Source organism: Camelus bactrianus, chromosome 32, assembly GCF_048773025.1.
Source record: "Camelus bactrianus isolate YW-2024 breed Bactrian camel chromosome 32, ASM4877302v1, whole genome shotgun sequence".
In the NCBI taxonomy this organism is placed as follows: Eukaryota; Metazoa; Chordata; class Mammalia; order Artiodactyla; family Camelidae; genus Camelus; species Camelus bactrianus.
Window position 1 is genome coordinate 20,360,198 of NC_133570.1, and position 20,796 is coordinate 20,380,993.

Consider the following 20,796-nt stretch of genomic DNA (forward strand, 5'->3'; position numbering starts at 1 on the left):
AGCACTAACCACGTGACTAGATAAATCTTACTGCCTTGAACCTTGGTGCCTTAAATCTGCCACATAGCAGCTGTGGTATGTAACTTAATTGCTTTGAGCCTCAGTCTCCTCAAATGCAAAATAGGAATAATTCTTACTCCAGCAGGGTTTCTGTAAAGATTACTTTAGACTATGTTTTAAAATGACCGGTATGAAGCAATTAACTGTTACTATTAATTATCAGTCTTTGGGGACGCTGGATTAAGAGCCCAGTTCCTGAAATCTCATTCATGGTCTTCCAAGATCATACATAGTTTGTCATTCCAAATAAGGCCCCAATTCCAAAATCCAGAACTGAACTTATCAAACACAATCACCTGTGAACATCTAAGTGTCCTTCAACTGCTTGATCTTAACATGGCAATTCAAATATACAAAAGGATACTGAAGGTTTTAGCCAAGGCTGTGCTTTCAACTAGATGAGTATAACCTTTGATCAGAGACCTTATCTAGCTGAATTTCACATTCATCATCCACAGTATGAGACTTCACCTAGGTGACTTCTACAATACCTACTCAAACACTCTAATTCAATAAGAATCTTCCTAAACGAAACAAAACCAGGCTCTCGTTTGGCATATTAACTTCACTACTCAGATAATTTTTATTTCCTTCATAGGAAAAATTGCAAAGAAGAGAATTACAGATGTTATCACAAATAATATGTTGTCCTTTCCTATAAAATACTAAGTTATTGTACTATTACTGGATAACTGAAGTCTATATTCTCAACCATGAGGGTGGTTCTTCAGATCTCTGGGCCATTCATTTAGCTGCTCATCATCTCTCCAGATACTAGAATGAGATTACTTACCTTCTCCTGAAAAGTGCCAAATGAATGTAAAAATAAATAAATAAATAAATAAATAAATAACCTAACTAGTTATGACCTCACTGGATTACTTCCAAGAGTGGGCACAAGGATTAACCGTGAAACATTCCAGACCAATGTGGAGTGATGGTAATCTCTTCACAAACTCAAGAACCATGAACACACTATTTGTTCAGGGACTTGCACACATTTGGGGAAAACACTATTTAAACCATGGGTTTAATAAAGTTGTCACTTCCTGCTTAGCGTATACAAACTATATTGGATGAGGGTAAATTTCCCAGAGAAATGAAGCCAACTGTTTCCTGGGGAAAAAAATAATTTCTTCTCACAAGTTGTCATTTAAATGTCTTCATTCTTTTTATTTTTTTCTTTTTTCCTTCTTAGAAAAGGCTTGGTATAACCCAACTGTTTTGACTGTTGTCACTAAAGAGAAGGTAGTTGATACTATAACAGTCCAACTTTTGGCGATCCAAAGAATAGTACTTGTGGATTCCTATCAAACACTTGAATGAAACAACGCAATATACTGACGCCAAGTAACTAGCTTGCATTTGATCAAATAAATTTCAATCCAATAAAGATCATATTCTTCCGGATTAGCAACAAATATTTCACTGATCTCAGTTCTTCCACACAGAGCTCAAGACTCATCCAGTGACACATCCCAAAAAGTAAAAGGGTAAAATTTTCTGGGAAAGGATTTCCATATTAACATCAAGCAATGAGTTATCAGTGACCTCGGTGGCACCTATAGGATACTTACGAATTTGTGTGTAGATATTCAAAGGTTAGCTGAGCTCGATTCAAACTGCTGTAATTTGTGAAGGCCATTAGTGCAGTGAGGTCTCCAGTCCTTTACCTACTAACTGGGAAATACAAGCTTACAATGGAATAAATTTTTCAGGATTCCTTCTTGTAAGATTTGGTAAATCTGTGCTCCCTATAATCAAGCAAGGTTACCTAGTATCTATCCAAAATATATTCAAAGAGTTGTCTAAAACAATAATTGATTTCTCCTTTAATTTTTGTTTAATCTTCTCAATAACTATATAATATCTTGGGAAGAACTACGTCATAAATCTGTACTCTTCAGGATCTTTAGCGTTAATTTGCGATAGTTCACGAGTCGAATGAGGTTGGTGCTGGAGTAGATGATACTGGAGATGGCGATTTTATTACTGCTCCATCTTCATGTTCTTCGAGCCTTTCTTTGTTCCTCTAAATTTCCTGAGGAAATTTACCAATCCGGAAATCTAGAAACTTCTATCATATAAGTGGATAACCACCCATGTCTTCGCCATCAAAGATCCCAGGATCCTTCAATAAGCCCCAGACTGGTGACCACGATGTTGATGGAGTGCATATGGCGTTGGTTCCGGTTTCACCACCTCACTGACTTAAAGATTTCCTAAGCGCTGAAGACCGACTTCCGTTTTCAAAGCCCGGACCAAACCTAGCTTGCTGTCGGCCCCAATCTGGGTCAGATTACCTCACAGTGACCCACTACGTCGCCTCAGAACTGACCCACCCAAATCAACTCAGGCGGGCCGCGCCCCTCCCCCACTTCCTTCAGACAGCGGCCTCAGCCTCTGAGGCCCTTTCCTGGCCTCGGTCCCGTGGTCTCCACCTCACGGAGAAGAGTTAGTCCCAGCTTTCAAAGCCCGGATCGAGGGCAGTGGCGAGCACACCAACCGACAGGGCGTTTCCCGGCGCTCACAGCTGCCTTTGTCCCTCCCCACGGAATTGGAACCCAACAACCGCAGCGCGCTCTTGGAACCATGTGCTGCTGCTGCCGCCGCCTCCGCCTCCGCCGCCGCCGCTGCTGCCGCTGCCACCGCCGCGAGACCAGCCGCCCACGCGCCGCCTGGATGAGATGGTGACGGGACTTAGCACCCCGAAATTAGGCGTTTAGGGCTTGCTCTGCCGCCGCTGCCGCTGCCGCCACTGCCACCTCAGCCACCTCAGCCACCGCTTTGTCTCCGCTAGCGCACACAACCCAGGCCGCCTCGCGCACTCCCCGACGCCCCAAGCCCCCGAGGCCTCCGCGGCGCTTTCGGCCAATCACAGAGCCGCAACTCCTCCCGCCCCCGCCCTGATGTGACGCCTCCTGATTCGTGGGTAGCATGTTTCCACGTGACCGGATCTTGTTAGCCGGACCCTCCCCTGTCACGTGAGAGCGCGCGCCTCTCTTCCTGCTTTCTTGACCCTCTCCGCCATTTAAAGAAACAGTACCGGGGGCGGGCCGAGCGACGCAGCCGGGACGGTAGCTGCGGCGCGGACCGGAGGAGCCATCTTGTCTCGTCGCCGGGGAGTCAGGCCCCTAACTCGAAGAAGCCCTGGCGCGCCCTCCCCCCCTCCCCGGTCTGGTAGGGCGAAGGAGCGGGCGCGCGGTCGATCGAGCGATCGGTTGGCGGCTCTTTCTCCTGCTCTGGCATCCAGCTCTTGGGGCGCAGGCCCGGCCGCCGCGGCGCGCGCCCGGTGGCCGTTGGCGCTCGCGCCGTGTCTTTCTTCTCGTACGCAGAACTCGGGCGGCGGCCTATGCGTTTGCGATTCGACGAGGAGTCGTCCGGGTGGTCGGCGGCGGCGGGCAGCTGCTCCGCCCCGCTCCCGGGGAGGCGGCGGCGGCGGGATTTGGCGCGGCCGGGGAAGCTGGGGTGGCCGGGGCCGGCCTGGAGGCCTGGCGCCACCCTTCAGGGCCTGCAAGGACCCAGTTGGGGGGGCAGGAGGGGGCCGGGGGATGGTTGGTGGTGGGCTTTCTACTTTGCCTTTTCCTCCTTATGCCGCCTTAGTGGGGGGCGGGAGCTCTGGCGGCTGCTCCGGGGTGGGGAGACAAGCTCCGGAGTCGGAAGAGCTGGGTTTGCTTCCGGGCCTAGCCACCAGCTGGATGAGTGACCTTAGGCAAGTCACTCTGTAATTTGTCTGCGCCTCAGTTTCCTCCTCTGCCTATCAATGTTTGTGGGATTGAAAGCGCTTTGTAAATGGTAAAAAAAAGTCCGTATATGCAAGGGATGATTATTGTTCGTAACGGTTGGGTGTTTTTTTTGTTTGTTTTTTTTGAGTTGTAAGAAAACTTAGCAGTTGTCCAGTCCTTGGATTTTGAACCTGGGAACCTTGGATTGGAGTTGGGGATCCCCAAGTTCTCTGAAATTGTATGCAGAAACTAGTGGGAATGTGCATTTTAAGGGAATGAGGATCCATCGCCAACAAGTTTTCAGAGGGGACTGACCCGGAAGAGTTTTTAAGAACCACAATTCCTTTGCCACAAGGAGGAAACTGAGGCCTAGATGTTATTTGGGCCCTTTCAGAACCAATTTGAAGCCCCTGTTTGAATCCCTGGGATATGTGAGCTGTTATATGCATAGTGAATATTCGGGGTAACAACACTCCACTGCTTGGCTTCTATTCTGAGTCCTTTCACCGTGGGTTGCCTGAAGGGTGGCTGATGTGCATGGTACAGTGGCACCCCATATAAAGCAGCTAAAACTAGGAGTGGTTGTGTTCTCTAGCATCAAGAAGCCTCTTTAATTTTTGGCCCAACAACTTTTTTTTTTCTGGTGCCTGATTACCTTTCTGACTCTTTCTTTGACCATTTTCCATGACCATGGTTGCCATCCGTTACTTGCTCCTATTTTATATTCCTAGTCGTGTGGTTGGTAGTAAGCAGGCTTTTGTTTAAATGGTGCTGCCAAGTCCAGCTAATTAATGGTGCAGGTGGATTTTTAGCAAGCTGGCTTACTGGAACAGACTGAACCAGGCATGGAATTCCTGAAGATGTTTGGGGGTTTGTCTTTATTAATTGAAGGCTAACATTCTTTGAAAAGTTTTGTTAGAACTTCTGCTGAACCTCCGGGTCAGTAGATTGGAAGTGTTTCAAACTTTAACTTTTTGCTGGCCTGCTTTGTATTCGGTTTGCTTGCAAGTGTGTTACTAAGGTGGCCAAAATGCCAGTTTTTGCTTCTTTGTTAATTGTCAACTGCTTTTATCAAATTCCAGGCCATTATCCAGCAAACACTATAGAAATGTTTGAACAGTTGGATTTCAAACATTTTCACTTTGTGGAGTGGTGCTTACCAGTGGTACAGCTCTAAGCAAGCAAATGCAAACACATTTAAGTATATTTTGTCTGTTAGGTGTTAGCCGGTTCTGCTGTTTCATACAAATGTCTGGAAAAGTCAATGGACTATTCCCTTTACCTAGCGGGCAGAGACAAATAATCTCAATCCCAGAGAAATTACTGTTTTGGAGAAAAATGTGTTGGTCTTTTAGCTCTTTTGTAATTAATTCTGGATGTACCTCAGAAGATTCTTATGACTGTGGTGATAAGATGCTTTCCTCAGGAGAAAGGAGGAAAAGAAACAACTGGAACTCAAAGCTTGAAATTTTGTGACAAAATATGAAATGTCCAAGATAGGAGTTTGAAAGGGTTTAATTACAGTGCCCTGCACTAGCTGGAACAGATGTCTTTCAGTGCAGTCATAGCGTGGACTCCAGATTTCCAGATTTTCAAGAACTGGATCTGGGACCGAGAAGAGATTATCAGGATGTGACAGGAACTTGCGAGCTGGATTTTTTATTTTTGAATTTCGGGACTGTTGTCCTTGCTTTGAGGAAAAAAGACAATGGCTGAGCAAGCACTGCCACCAGCACTGTTACTGGGAATTCGGAGACCCGAGTTTTCGCCAGACCCTCGGTGCAAACTCTGGCATCACTCCGTCCAAAGTGAACTACGGTACTTACCATTTCCCAAAATGCCTTATTTACCATCTCTATACTTTTGTTCACATTCTCTTCTCTACCCTGGAATGCCTTCTTCTGCTTCTTCACCTGTCAGAACTCTGCCATTTCCTCAGTATCCAACTCACATGGTCTCTCCTCCATGAGTCTCTTCACTTTAGCCAAAACTTATCTTTTTTAAGTTTTATAACATGTTGTTGTATATCTTTTATCTGTCCATACAGTTGCTTGTAGTTTTTGTATGCATTAGCTCTCCAGATAGCAAGCCCCTTGAAAGCAAGGACTTTTTCTTGCAAATCTTTGCCTGGACATATCACCGCATATGATGAAGCATTTAGTGGAAAGAAGGAATTTAGAGAACAGGCTATCTCAGAATGTGAGCACTCAATAAATGTTTAATTGCTGTGTGATAACCTAATTACTCTTGATTAGGAAGAAAGTCACTAGTAATGGGCCACATTTCTTTATTTAATGTTTTTATTATTTAATTCTAACTTTAAAAAGATTTAGGGAGCTCTCAAACATAAAGAGAAACTGCTGTGTTGCATAGGGTGTTACAGAGAGGGCAATACAAAGACTAAGGCCTTACTCCCTTTTCCCTGCATACTTTATTCTCTCCCATTCAAGGTGGAATCTTGTTAAAATGAAAGTTGAGGACAGCTCTTTAAAGTACAAGGTCTTAAGACAATTTGTGGAAGTCACTGGAAAAGGAAGAACAATATCTCCTTTGCTTTGGTGCTGATATATAAACTTAAATTCATTGTTATACCACCTGTGAAACCACTTCTTTCTCCCCCATCAACCACTACCCAGCAACCGAATACAATCAAATTACTGCCCCAAAGTATGGGAATTGGGGCAGTTTCTGTTTGCTGCTTCCCTAAGAGAGTTTGTCTTCAAGAGTCAGGAAACAATCTTTGCCAGAGAACTCTTTCTGTTCTTATTATCACTGATCATTAATCACAAAACTTTTTTCCCCCCATTTATCATCTGTCAGCTTCTAAGCCAGGCTTGTCAAGAGTTAGTACCCATTGAGGGGAGGATATAGCTCAGTGGTAGAGTACATGCTTAGCATGCATGAGGTCCTGGGTTCAATCCCCAGCACCTCCATTAAAAAAAAAAAAAATTAGTACCCATCAGGCAGCTGATGTGCTGACAGCAGCCCCACCCCAGTGTAAGAGTCCTGTGTTTGTGATTCCATGCATTTGTTACCTTATCTGTTTTGTCCCTCTCTCCTCCAGTCCTGTGCCTCCTGGTTGTCAAGTGTTCACCTGGACCTTCTGACTGCGTTCCTTGTGCTGTTCCATCAGCCTACATCTGGTACCTGGATTTTTCCCCATGGTGATTCATACCACCTTACTACTGAAGAAGACACCATTCCAGTGGACCACTGTGACCCAAGAGGCATCCAGCGAATCATCATGATGTGGCCTTCACCTCCACTCCTGTGTTGTTCTACCCAGATTCAGCATTGCCCTTTTTAGTGACTTCAAACTCCTCAAGCCAAATAGCTGAAGCTATTCTATCACAACAAAGGCCCAGTTTGTTCCATGAGTATGCATTTCATTTCTTCAGTTAAAGCCTTCAGAGACACGTAATAAATTTGGACCAGGGAATTTTTAGTTATCAACACTGAAGAATGGCAACATCTTTCTGAGTACCACATTGGACCATGCCCCACAGTCTCAAAAGATTGAAGTTCACGAAGTGTCTAGGATCCCATCTAAGTCACTGGACCTTATTCTTTTTCCATTTCAAATCTGTAGTAGCCTACTGAATGAGCAAGCAGATACTCTGACCCACTGGGATTAAGCAAAGGCACAGTGAACTCATAGCATCTTCTTTGGGATTACTCAGGAACCAGAACTTTTCACACAAATGTAAGAAAATCTACCAAGGAATCCCTTTACCTAACAGCATCTCACAAAGCTCCAGTCAGATTCCAGAAAAGGCCTCTTGATACATCCAGGTAGAACCTATATGGTAATCCCTTATGTTCATATAGCACTTTACAGTTTCAAAGCACTTTTACATGTATTAATCTCAGTTATCAAATGACACACATTATAATCCCTTTTTGCAAATAAGGAAATGGAAATTTAAAAGATAATCCAAGGTGTTACAGCTACAAAGTGGTAGAGGCCAGGCCCTTCTGACTCCCAGTCCAGTTCTCTCCTTGGAATTAACTTAGCCTCTATTTTACCCACAGTGTTAAAATAACTGGAGATTGGGAACCCCAGAAAAGTTTCCAGATCCCTGATCTGTTGCCCCTAGTCAGGATGTCATAAATGTAATCTTAACGATATCTGTACCTAGACCAGAATTCCATGGCAGCATCTCTGAGGCTTAGGAGTAGACTGTCTGTGGTGATAGATTGTCCAGTCAACACAGCAAATGTTCATATAACAACAGGATTACCCAGCATGAAACACAAAGCTGTTTTTAGATCTTTTGTCCAATTTTGTGGTCTTTCCAAAGATGGTCTAATTGATTGGGGTTCCCTGTTCATATCCTGTCTCTTTTTTAAGTTAATATTCCTGAGCACCAAGATCTTATCTATGGTCATCTATCCCCCGGCTAATTTTATATAAATGAGCCATTAATTTTTTTAGAACAGTACTGTTTCATATATATGTGTGTGTATGTATATATTTGATATACACATATAATATATATCATATGTAGAGTTTCTGTAGTTCGTTAAGGTGGTGAAGTACTGTAAAATGTGTTCCCTCTCCTGATTTATAATGCAGTGTAGTATATTAAAGTATCTCAGAAGGCTTGAAGAGTCTTATTTAGCCATTTAGCCCAATGCGTTCCACGTTTAATCAAGCACAGAATGTTATTTTTGCACCATTCCTTTCAATGGAATGGGGGAATCTTTGAAACCCCCCTTTTTCTTACTTTGTCAATAACTGCTTGAATTAGTATGACTTCTTCATATGAGAGGACCATATCTTAACAAGTTACCTTTATTTTCTGTCAGAGGAATATCTAGAAGATTTGTGGGGATACATGGAAGGGGAATGGGAGGTTAATTCTGCCACAGAATTAGATGAATTCCATGACATTTAGCAATATACTTCTGTGTCCCTAGAACTGTGCTGTTAACCTAGTTCAAGGGCATCACATCTCAGGTGGGTGAGGAGACAGGGAAGGGAGGAGAAGGATGGAGAAAGGGGAGGAAGGGTGAGAAGGAGATACTTTCTTAGGATTTGAATTGTGGCCCATTGAGATCTTAATGATGCTTGAAGAGAAGTCATCCAGCCAGGGACTTCGTGGTATAATATTTACGAAGAAATGAATGAATTTTGCAGCTGTATGCTGACTGCAAAAACCCCAGTGCTATTGTCACTTAAAACCAATAGCCTTATTCTCTGTCACTTATAAGCCCTATTTCAGGCAATCTGAAATTGTAGCAGACTTGAACATTAACTTCATCATTCTGTAATGTGGCCCACATTAGGGAAGGAATAAGTAGGAAAACACTTGGTCTTACCACAGGCTTTGCTCACACAGTTTCTGGTTTCTGTGACCTATTTTTTTTATTTCAGCATTTTGTGAACAACTTATTCTTAGATCAATGGTTTTCCAAAGGCTTTGTGGCCATGAAGCCCTTTGAATGAAAACTATATGGAAGCCCAGAAAAAAGTGAAGCTGCTCTGGAGGAAGCAGAAGTGGGGGGCCTGAAACCTGCTACAAGCATCTTACTTTACCGCCATGGTGACACCTAAGGAGACTTCTTTACAACACCTAGAATTCGTCAGAACACAGTTTGAAACCACTGCCCTAGACAACAATATGTTCAACCTGAATGACATTCTGTTTTGTACCTCTGCCCAACAACATCCATGTTCAGTTGATGCTGAGCATTCTTAGAAATAATTAATGTGGGCAAACGCAGAAAAATGCAAGAAGATGGGCATATCTTTGCACCCCAGAGTAGTCATATGGGCTGAAAGTGGTATCAGTCAAGTGGACCTACGATTAACAGCCCTTTACCCCTAGATGGACTTGCAGTGGTTCCTGGAATTGGATATAGCCAAAGAGCAATTAATACATATTCTACACTGACAAACCCCCTTACCCATCTTCCACAAACACCAGATTCTCTAGTGGTACTTGAAATACATGACTTTGAAGTCTTGATCCTCCTTGAACACATGAATCACCAGGTATTGAAGCTAGTGTTGAAGTTGATGCCTCATTGAGGCCATATTAGGCCAGCTGTACATTGGATCTCCCATCATCAGCCATGGTACTCTACTTCATGTGCAAGGGATAACCATTAACTATGAAAGCAGAATTCAAATACTGGCAGCATTACCTAGAAGGGTACCTGGTAATTATTCATCTTCTCAAACCATAAATCACTATCAACCTGTGGCAGTTACACTGCTCCTTGGTTTTTATTCAGTTTAACTGCTGTTCCCAGGATAAATGAGCTAATAACCTTTGAGAAAAATCACTAAAACAGTTCCTCCATCACTGGCATAACTGCCTATTCTGCTCCAAAATTATGAATGCTCAGCTCTGACTACATGTTAACACCCGATCCACAAGAGACAGTCTCTGAACATCCTTTCTCGTGTATATGATTTAAAATGTGACCATTTGGAAATTTTCTTCTAGCCAATGGGAGATTTTAAGATGGGTCTTTTGATGTCTAGTATCATCCACTATAGGTGACAGGGATATTTGGAGGTAGGCCTTTTGACCAGGTCGTGATAGCTTACTTGGTGGGCATCTCAAATTGCATATCATCTACCTTTTTGCTGGAAATGTAGACTGACTTGAAAGAAAATCTACAAAGCCTGCATAAAGATCAGTAGACTCAAGAGCTGCTGCTTCCTAATGTCGCAAGACCACAGTCCCTTGTCCTTGTGGATGTTTTCATGGAATTTCATCTGTCTCCGTACTGTTTTACATTGGCTGACTTCATTCCTTGTCATGAGATACTCTCAGGCATTAAGATAACTTTTCTGTTTCTGCAGGAGGGATTCAAGTAATGAACTCCCAGACCAGATCATGTAGAACAAGTAACCTTCAATTTGTGTCATGAGACAAATCGCATTCCTTTACTTCACAGTCGACTTAAGGGCCAGCTGTCCTCAACTACTTTAAAGAATGCACTGGTTAAATGTTGGGAATGATTTCTTTATATCTTTGTCTTTTATCCTCTGGACTAATTGTGATTATGTGACTCAGTCTACAAATCATCAAACAAGCCCTAAGTCTCATTACTCTAGACTGCTTACCCTCAACAAATAAAAATAAATTCTGATGACTAGTCTGCTTGAATACAACTATTATTTGTAAAGAAATTATCTACAAATTCAGTATTTCTACTACCTTCAAAATGTCAGCTCGATTTTCTTTTCTCCTGTACTGTACAGAAAAAGACATTGATCTACACTGCCAGTTATTCCCTTTAATCCTGTCAAAGTGAGGGGCTTAAGGTGAAGATGATCATCTGTTCACGAGTCTAATATACACTGTGTATAAGAATTGATGATTCAGACCTAGGATCTTATCTTCTCTCTCCATGCCTCAGATCTCATCTGAATCTGTCAGCAGTACCAGTCAACCAGTCTGAGACCTTGACTTGTTTATAAAATGATTCTCAGAGATGGGCTGAGTTACAGAAGATGGAGACTTGATTACCAAAGAAAGTAGGGCCAACCTTGATGAACCTGGCTCTCCCAACCCAATCACTCCCAGATGTAGCATAGCCTTTAAATAGAACCTCAAGTCTGGATTGAGGATATTGCCTTCTCCTGAGCTGGAAGTTCTTGTGCAGATGAGCAGGAAAATGAAAGTTGTACCTGACTGGCCATTTAAGATCAGAAAATTGTATGCAGATTAAACCCTATGGAATAACCCTGGAATATTCAGGGTAAAAACTAACTTACAGAGCTTCGATATTAAACTGCTTGTTCTCCCAGATCATAGCCTGGCTATTGATATGGCTGGCCCTGCTGAAGGTACCTTACTTGACTATCTGACTCAGCCCTTACCTGCCTTTGTTGACATGTTGCTGCAGACAGACTGGCCGTCCTTGAGAAGACTACAGCTGATCTTGGCCTACCTTATATCCAATTCCATCAAAGAGTTTTCAACAGAAGCAACCTGCACCTCACCCCACCAGGACTTAATGTTCACAAGAGAAAGGACCACGCTGTGTACTCCTTAACCAGCAACCTTCTTTAAAAAGAAAAAAAAAAACCAAAAACTGCAGAATGAGCCTCTGTGCCTCTATATATTTGATCATTTTCAGCATTTGGGACCTTTCTACCAGATCCGAAGGAGTACAGCAGATTGAAAGCACTGTCCATTTCTCTCTTTTGCAGTAATACAGAGATGAATCTGATTCACCAGTACTCTCAGAAATGTTCCAGTTCAACTTGCAAAAGACTTAAAGGAACACATAAAAACTTTAACACTGAACTTAAAATTTACCACTGATTTGAACAGCATCACAGAACTATTTGCCAGTGGGAGGCTAGTTGTCCTGCTTCATGTCAGCAAGACAGTTGGGCTCTCAGACTCAAGACCACTGAGTTAACTTATATTGAAACTCTGTTGTATCACTCAAAAGTATGTTATTGGACGTGATTATTCCATTCAAATGGATTACAAACCTCCTGAGTAGAAGACAGACTTACTTCTCATGATTTTTTTCCAGAATGCTTTTATTGTCAAGGAAGTAACAATGCCAGCTGTTAGCATTCAACTTTATGAGCAGAAATTAAACTTTTTCAATATCTGGTCTTTTCATTGACATAAGTTTTTGATTGACCAGCATCCATTCCATCTCCTTATAACAACTCCCTGATGTTTCTTGTAACCACCTCTCCATATTTCCAGTCCACGTGGTTCAGTGTCACACAACAGCTCAGGTTTCATGGGTGGATATGTAATTCAGACCTGATCAATCAGCACAGTCCATCTCCTTGACCATAGTGATTGGTTCAGGAGTGATCATGTGATCCAAGTTGGTCCAATGATACTCAACCTTAAGAGTTTTCATGAACTGTGGAGGAGAAGCTCTTTACTGAGGTTGCTTAGCTCTCTAGGATGAAAAGCTCAAACCAACAGGGCCCACCATATCAAATGAGCCAGTCAGAGAATGAAGCCAGTGCAGATGAAAGTGGAGCCAAATGATGGAGAGACCTGAGTCCTGATGACAATGCCCCTGGATCCAACCGTGCCTGAAGCTAGTATATCCCCTGGACTTTTCAGTTATGTGAACCAATAAATACCCTTTTTTGCTTAAGTTACTTTGAGTTGGGTTTCTGTTACTTGAAATTGAGTCCTAATATACCAGTTTTGAAATTTGACAGATTCAAATAGAGATTCCAATTATTAAACTAGAGGTCAAGGCCACACTGAAAGTATTTTCCAGTCCAGAAGACAAAATGAAGTAGGAACTGACAATGCTTCAGTTACTACAGAAACATAAAAATTATTCAGTAGGAAAATACAGAAGAAAACCTAAATGTTTATCAGTAAAGAACTGGTTACAATAACCAAACACATGGTTCAGCCATATAAGAAAATCTACATGTCTGTTAAAATGAATAAAGTACATTTATTGTGTATGGGCATGGAAAAATGGCCATGATATATTAAGTGAAACAAACTTGATAGAAACATATGTAGTAAGAAATCATTTAAAAATTTTGTGTGTTTATGTTCATAATGCATAGAAAAGTCTATTAATGGCTTTCTTTGAACAGTGTAGGTTACATGAGACTTTCAACTTTATACATTTCTGTATTTGAATATTTACACTACTCACTTTTTAAACTTTATTTAAAAATAAAGAATTTTTAAATTAAATTTAGTGCTTACTGTTTGACCTTGGCAAGTTAACACTAAGCCAGTTTTGTCAAATAATTAAAAAGACCTATATTATAATAGTGAATATTTAGATAAATGTATTCATCATCCATTACTCAAACTGATAGACTTGCACCTTTTTCAGAGCGTAGTAGTTGTTCCTTAGTTTTTCAAGTATATTTCTTTTAATGTCTAAGTGTGTTTGGCTTATCAGAACTTCCTAGTTTCAGTGTTCATCAAAGATTATTCCAGTTCTCAACTGTTATTAATCTCTGTAATACTTCTACTGCAGTGCTCACACTAGGCAAGAAGGAAAAGGCCACATTTTCTTTAGAATCCTTTGAGTATTCTGGTCTCACTGCAATTGAGGTCAATAATGGCCTTCTTATTGCTAAGTTCATGACATAAACATCTTACCTGAACTTTCAGCAGCACAAACAACTCCCAGCAGCATCTTGACACACTCCTCCCTTAAGTGCTTCTTCTTCCTGCCTTCCTGGCTGTTGGTTGCTCCATTGTAAGTTCTTTTCTTCTCCTCATTATTTAAATATTGGTAGAATGGAGATCCATTGATTTTTGTCTCCTCCCAAATCATTTCTCTTTTTTTTAGTGATAGCTTCTTTCTTTTTTTTTTGGAAAGCTACTTCCCATTTTGTGGAAATACTGTAAATGACAGTATTGTTGCCTCATGCCTCTTGGCTGAGGTTTGATTGTGTGATCCAAGCTTGTACAATCTAAATTCCCTTCTACCAGGACTTTGAGTCTTGAGAGCAGTGATGACACAAACTAACAGAAGCTGAGTCCTGATAGTAGTGTCCCAAGAAGACCATATAAGAATTCATGCAAAGACATCCCCAAAGGTGCCCTAGTTTCTGTTGTCAAGACCTTGTCATCCAGATTTTCCTTTGTTTTTCAGACTACCATGTATCTTCCTTATGTTCCCTTTTTATCTGTCAACCAAAGTGGGTTTTCATTGCTTGCAGCCAAACAACTGAATGATTATAGAAATTGATAACAGCGTTAAATAGTAGGCTTCAAACCCGCAGGGACATGGAGATTCTGGAATTATACTGAGATTGAATTAAAGTTAGCAATAACACTTGCTCTGTGGGGGGGGGGGGGGTAGGAGGGCAATGAATAATGTACAATGGCAAAACAGCAAGGAAAGACTCTTGTTTGGAATTATATACCCATTGAGGGCAAAATTTGGATAACCAGGTAGCTGTTGACAACAGAACAATTTGAAGTGAGTAAGAAAGGCTAAAACCATTGAATTAGGGGTGTTTAATTCTAAACTAGAACTTACAGATTGGTTCCACAAATTGCAAAAATTAGATGCTGATTGGATTTGCAGCATTACTAAGATCTTTTGTGAAAGTTAAGGCATTAGTCAGAAAACCAGTACTGACTTACGGAGTACTGGTATCTAAAAAGATTCAACAGACTTGGAAAATCCCAACCCCCATGTACCTCAGGAATAAAAGTTTGGGTCTTCCCATTAGACAAAAACCCTTGGCTGAATTAAAAATACAGAGCTGTATAGTGAAGAAGGGAGAGTTAAGTACAGTCGGCTCTATAACCACAGGTTCTACATCTATACATTCTACCAGTGTGGAACAGATTCAATCCCTGGCTGAATCTGGGTGTGTGGAATCCACAGATACGGAGGGCTGGGTGTAATATGCCATTTTACATAAGGGACTTGAGCATCTGGATTTTGATGTCTGCTGGGGTCCTGGAACCAGTCTCCCATGCTTACCGAGGGACAACTACCAGCTACAGCCCTGTGCCTTGTGGAAATAAGATCTCTATAGCCTCTACCCATATCTCCTAGTTTACCTTGTCTTTTTATCCCTCTCCTCTCTCTCCATTTAAGTACTTTGCCCCTCACACTTCCTGGCTGAAGTTTAAGCATGATTCAAGTTAGCCCAATCTGACTTTCCCTCCATGGGCACTGAGTCATTCTGCTGGCAGTGTCCCCAAGCTAATATATGTTAGTGTGTTCGTGATGGTTATATAAGCCAGTAAATCCATAAATTGTACATTATCAAGATGGGGTTAAGAACTAGAGGATAGTGACTATCACCCAGCAATCTTGACACTGGATGTAATAACTGAAATAATTTTAGCTTATCTCCTCTGGGGACAAGATGAATTCATTTTCTACAGTATGTTGGATGGAGGCATTTATAAAATTATTCAGTAAGAAATGCATATACTGGAGGGTGGAGGGTGGGAAGGGATAGACTGGGATTTCAAAATTGTAGAATAGACTACACTGTATAGCACAGGGAAATATACACAAAATGTTATGATAACTCACAGAGAAAAAAATGTGACAATGAGTGTGTATATGTCCATGAATAACTGAAAAGTTGTGCTGAACACTGGAATTTGACACAACATTGTAAAATGATTATAAATCAATAAAAAATGTTAAAAAAAAAAAAAAAGAAATGCATATACTGGAAAGGCAAGGGACAGACCATAACAGACAGCTGGATTTACCTACTCAGTGTATTTTCCCCCCTTCTTTGAGAATAGTACCTCACATTTGCTTTGGGAAGATATCCCTCTCCCATGCTATAGGAAGATAATACATGGGGCATGTAAGTTCCTATTACTGAGACTTTCTCATTGCCGAGGTACCTGATTTTCCTGAATGTTAAGCTTCTTTAATTTTTGTGAACTGCTTCATATCCTTCCAATAAATTACACTGCCTGGCCAGGCTGCTACCTATGGCTGCACAAGGTATCCCCTGTGCAACCGTATGTAGAGGCTCAGTAGCCAGAGTTGATTTTTATTACTTACAGTCAGAGAACCCCAGCTGAATCGGTGTCCGTCCTATGTCTTAGACCTTCTTGTCCTATAGACTCTGAAAAATCTCATCCATTCCCATGCCTCTGTGGTTTCCAGCTGTATGCTGATAACTGCCAGATTCCTATCTTAAGCCCGGGCATATTTCCTGAGCTCCAGATCTGAATGTCCACCTGTCATCTGGATATTCCTCCACTTAACACACAGATTCCTCGCACTAACCCCACCATTCTCCCTTCAAAATCTGTTCTTCCAGTGTTGCTTTTCCTTGATAAATGGCACCATCCTCCACCCTATTTCCCAAAACAACATGGGCGTTATTCTTGACACCTCCCTCTCTTCTCTCACCCCAGACATCCCTATTGGTCATTAACTTCTCTTGATATATCATGTAAATATACCTCAGAACCATCTCCACTTCTATCGCCCTTGTCCAAGGGAACAGTGTTTGTTGCTCAGACTTCCGTGATGCCCTTCTAGTGGTGTTACTGCCTCCGCTGTTGTCCACTTCTCCATTCTTTGCAGAGCTAATTGTGTCATTCTCTGCCTAAAACCTTTTAATAGGTCCCCCCATTATTTCAGAATAAAATCTAAACTTATGAAACTTTATCCTTCTTTACAAGGCTCTTTGTTATCTTACTCCTCCACGATGTCACTTCATTATCCTTCACCATGTCAAACAGTAACAGCTAATTTTGTATGTTGGAGTTTCCTGTAATATTTCATTTGAAAAAAAGATTTCACAATTTTAAAAAGAGAGAAAGGGAAGATTCCATTAAAAGAAAAAAATCAAAATCCATTAATATTCATAACTACCCAAATAATTCCTAACTGTTATAAATACTATATTTTCATCCAAATTTCTCTATGAAGTTTCTAGATTAAATGTGAAATGTGTAATTACTATATAAACAGAGCTCCAGTAAAGTGCTGAGGAAACAATCAAATCCCTACCTCACATCATACACAAAAATAAATACAAAAGAACTACAAACAAATGTTAAAATGAAATACTGAAAGAATTTTTAGGAGACTATTTTTATAATCTTATGATGGGAGATCATAAACAAAACAGGAAACCTAGAAACCCTAAAGGAAATTATAGACATGTTTGACTACATACACAGAAGTTTGGGGAAAACAAATCTTAGTTCTATAAAAGACACGTGTTAGACTGGGGAAATATTTCCAACATAAGTAACAGACTGAGGTTAATAACCCTAATATACAGAGTTCCCACAAATTGATTACTACAAAACAATCACGCCAGTACAGAACACCCAGCAGGTAACGCAAGAAATCTATAAGGTCAACAGTAATAGTCACTAACCATTTATAGTGCTTGCTATTTGCTAGACTTAGTTTTGGGTACTTTATATACTTTTAATCCTCACAACTTACCCTATAAAATAGATAATATATCTGTTTTTCAGCTAAGGAAACAGGCTCAGAGCAATGAAATAACTTGCCCAAGTCATATGATAGGTGGTCAGACATCTTGAGCCATGACACAAACTCAGGTGGAATGATTCCAGAGTCTGTGCTTTGAACCATAAACTTTTCTGCATTTCAATAAGCCTATGAAAGATGATCAAGTGTACAAGTGGTCACTAAGATGTAAATCAAAGCAACCAGGCACCATTGATCAACTATCAATCAGATGGCAATGAACTATTTACTCAAAAGAGCAATACCTTCAGTGCTGGCAAGAATTAGGGCAAATGAAAACTTTCATACATTATGGGTGGGAATGTGGATCATTCCAATCTTTTTACAAGGTAATCTGGCCATACTGATTAAAAAATTTAAATGCACCTTTTAACCCAGCAGTCCTACTTCAAAGACCTTGTCTTAAAGAACTAAGATATAAGGACATCGGTACAAAAAAGTTACTGCAACATGGCCTGTAGTCACAGAAAAATGGAAATGACTGGAGAGCCCATCGAAGGGAATGGTGGCATCATTTAAAGTGCAGCTGTCCTCTGGATCCCTATGCAACTCTTAAAAAGAATGAGTCAGATTTCTAGCTCTTAACCTGTGCCATGTCCATGATATATTTCTTAAGCAAAATGAGAAATTTACAGCATAATGTATATCATGAGAATGCATTTTTGTGAAAACAAACAAAACCTACAATTGTGTCTAAATAAATGATCACGAAAGAAAGGTGGAAGGACACGCAGCAGGTTTAAAATACAGGGTTTGAGAAAGTTTCACAATTAGTGAAATAATGCCAATACGTATGAGGTACTAATTGTGGGAAGCACTTGTCTTTATTTTTTTAAGAGAAAGCATACTTATTTCTAAGAAAAATAAATTTTAAGTTTAAGAATAATCAACTAAATTACAATGGACATTTTCAAGTTAGAATATGTTAATAAAAGAGTGATGATCCAAGCAGAAAACAAAGAGTAACAGTTGTTTACGTCTCACATATTTAAAGTTGCCTTTGGAAGGTGCTTGGGGTCCAGGTGACTGGTCTTCAACCACTGGAGAGGCCACTCACTGCAGCAGAGAACGGGCTGTCCATTAGGGTGCCCTTCTGACAAAGACCAGTGGTCTCCCTGTTACCTTTTCTTCCCAGAATAAAAACCGCATTTCCCAGCCTCCCTTGCAGATAGGTATAACCCACTGACTAAAGTTTTGCCAAAAGGGCATGGGCAACTTCCGGGACTTGTCCTTGAAAAAGCAAGTGCCCATTTCCTCCTTCCATTCTGCTGGATAGAATGTGGGTTTGATGGCTGGAACTTAAACATGTCACTTGGACCATGGAGGAGAGAGAGCTGTGTAGGAATGGTGATTGAGCCACAAGTGAGAAGGAGTCTGGGTGCCTGATGGATGTCAAGCCTCCATCCTAGGTCTGCCTGCACTGTTTACCTCTAGGTTTGCTTTAACGGATAAGGAAAACTTCTATCTTCTTTACATAATTGGTATTTAAGATTTTCTCTCCCTCGCAGCTGAACCTATTTGCTCACAAGTAGTTTGATGGAGATATTTCTCAGGAACATCTGATTCCATCTGTTCTAATTTTATACCGCTGAAGCAACCTGCCCCCAGCTGGGCTCACTGACAAGAGGGCAGTGCCCTAGGTGGATGTCTGGTTGGTTCATGAACCAGGCATATATCTCCCATTATAAATTAGTAAGTTGACCCCTTGCTTTATTAGCTAGGTGCCCCTTCTTTATGTTCCCAGAACCCCCACTGCTGTGGACATTTCTTTTGTTTTGTTTGTTTTTTTCTTCCCAGTATCTATCCCCACTTCTTTTGATAAGTGCATGTCAATCGCCCTCTGGCTTTTCAGCCCTCCTCCACTTCCTGTCCGTATGCTAACTACCCCTGTGACTCCAGTGTAAGCGCATACCCCAGACTGACCTCCAGAGCCCTGTAGCTCCTTGGTCGGTGTAGTTGGGTAATGAATGAGAATATAATCCAAGCCAAACCAATCTTATACAAACAGCTAATTCTGGCAGATTAGTGGAGGGGTGGGGGTGATAAATAACTGAGAAAGGCATTCCTTTTGTTTTTAATCCGCTGAATTTAGAACTGTAAGATTGCAAGCCTGGCATTGCTGGCAACCATCTTGCCATCACAAGATTGCCTGAGAATGGAACCTACACAGGGAACTACAAAAGAGAATCCTGAATTTTTTTTTTTTTTTTTTTGTCTGTTGGATTCAGCCATGCCTGAAGCAAAACTAACCCTGGACATTTTTTGCAAGCCAATAAATCCACTTTCTGCTTATTCAATTTGAGTTGTCATCTCTTTTCACGAAGTGGACAAAGTCCTGACTAAACTATTCCAATTCAACTCATTACCAGCACCTGACACGTAGTAAGTGTTTAGGAAATATTATGAGATTGTTTTGTAAGAGGCAGGTTAGAGCCTGTTAGCTCCAATAGACTGAGCCACGGAAATTTCAGCATTGGCAAAGCTGAGGACACTGGCAAGCTACTTAACCTCTCTGAGCCCACTTTATTCACAAAAAGAGGAGTAGCAGCAGCCAACGCCTCAAAGACTGTGAGGATTAGGAGAGGTGATGCACGCACCGTGCTGAGCACAGAGCCTGGTGCCGAGGAAGCGCTCAGTAAATGTTAGTAATAATGTTATGAAAGCAGCAATTCCCTGCAAGCCTCTTGGCTCAGCCAGCCAGCAATTCGCTTGCCATCTTTTTAACCTCGACTTGCCAGTGTCCGTGACACACACACACAGAGTATTATTCAATCTCTTTTATAAGGAAAATCAATTCCTTATTTGCCCCATCACCCTTGGGAGTGCTGGTAGCAGCAGAACATGTCACATTCCATTCCTCTTGTGGGCTGAGGTCCTTGGACGCCACCTGTGCCAGCTGGCCTGTTAGTAAGTGTGGTAGGAAGCCTGGATTATGGAGGTCCAATAGCCGTTAATAGAAATATGTCCCTCCTCATCTGTATCAGAGCAGACAGCCAGTCTGGGAGCCTGGGTGCACTCCAGACGGTTGATCAGATCAAGGGTCAGCACTCCTGGCTGCTCCTTTTACACACACACACAC

At 41.5% G+C, this 20,796-nt stretch overlaps 2 protein-coding genes across 4 annotated transcripts in view; one reads left to right on the plus strand and one right to left on the minus strand.

Moving 5' to 3' along the window:
• The window catches only part of MORC2 (MORC family CW-type zinc finger 2), a 38,131-nt gene extending 34,881 nt beyond the window's left edge, over positions 1–3,250 (minus strand). For all 3 annotated transcript variants that reach the window (XM_074356124.1, XM_074356122.1, XM_074356123.1), the window contains exon 1: positions 1,638–3,250. In XM_074356124.1, the coding sequence (XP_074212225.1) occupies positions 1,638–1,705 (68 nt within the window). In that variant the 5' untranslated portion in view covers positions 1,706–3,250. The remainder of the gene's footprint in view (positions 1–1,637) is intronic.
• Positions 3,199–12,884, plus strand: TUG1 (taurine up-regulated 1; the record flags this gene model as incomplete). The annotated part of the gene is made up of 2 exons (XM_074355949.1): positions 3,199–5,603; positions 6,850–12,884. A coding segment is annotated over one exon (465 nt), but the record flags the coding sequence as incomplete, so codon positions are not given.
• Positions 12,885–20,796: the final 7,912 nt, after the last annotated feature.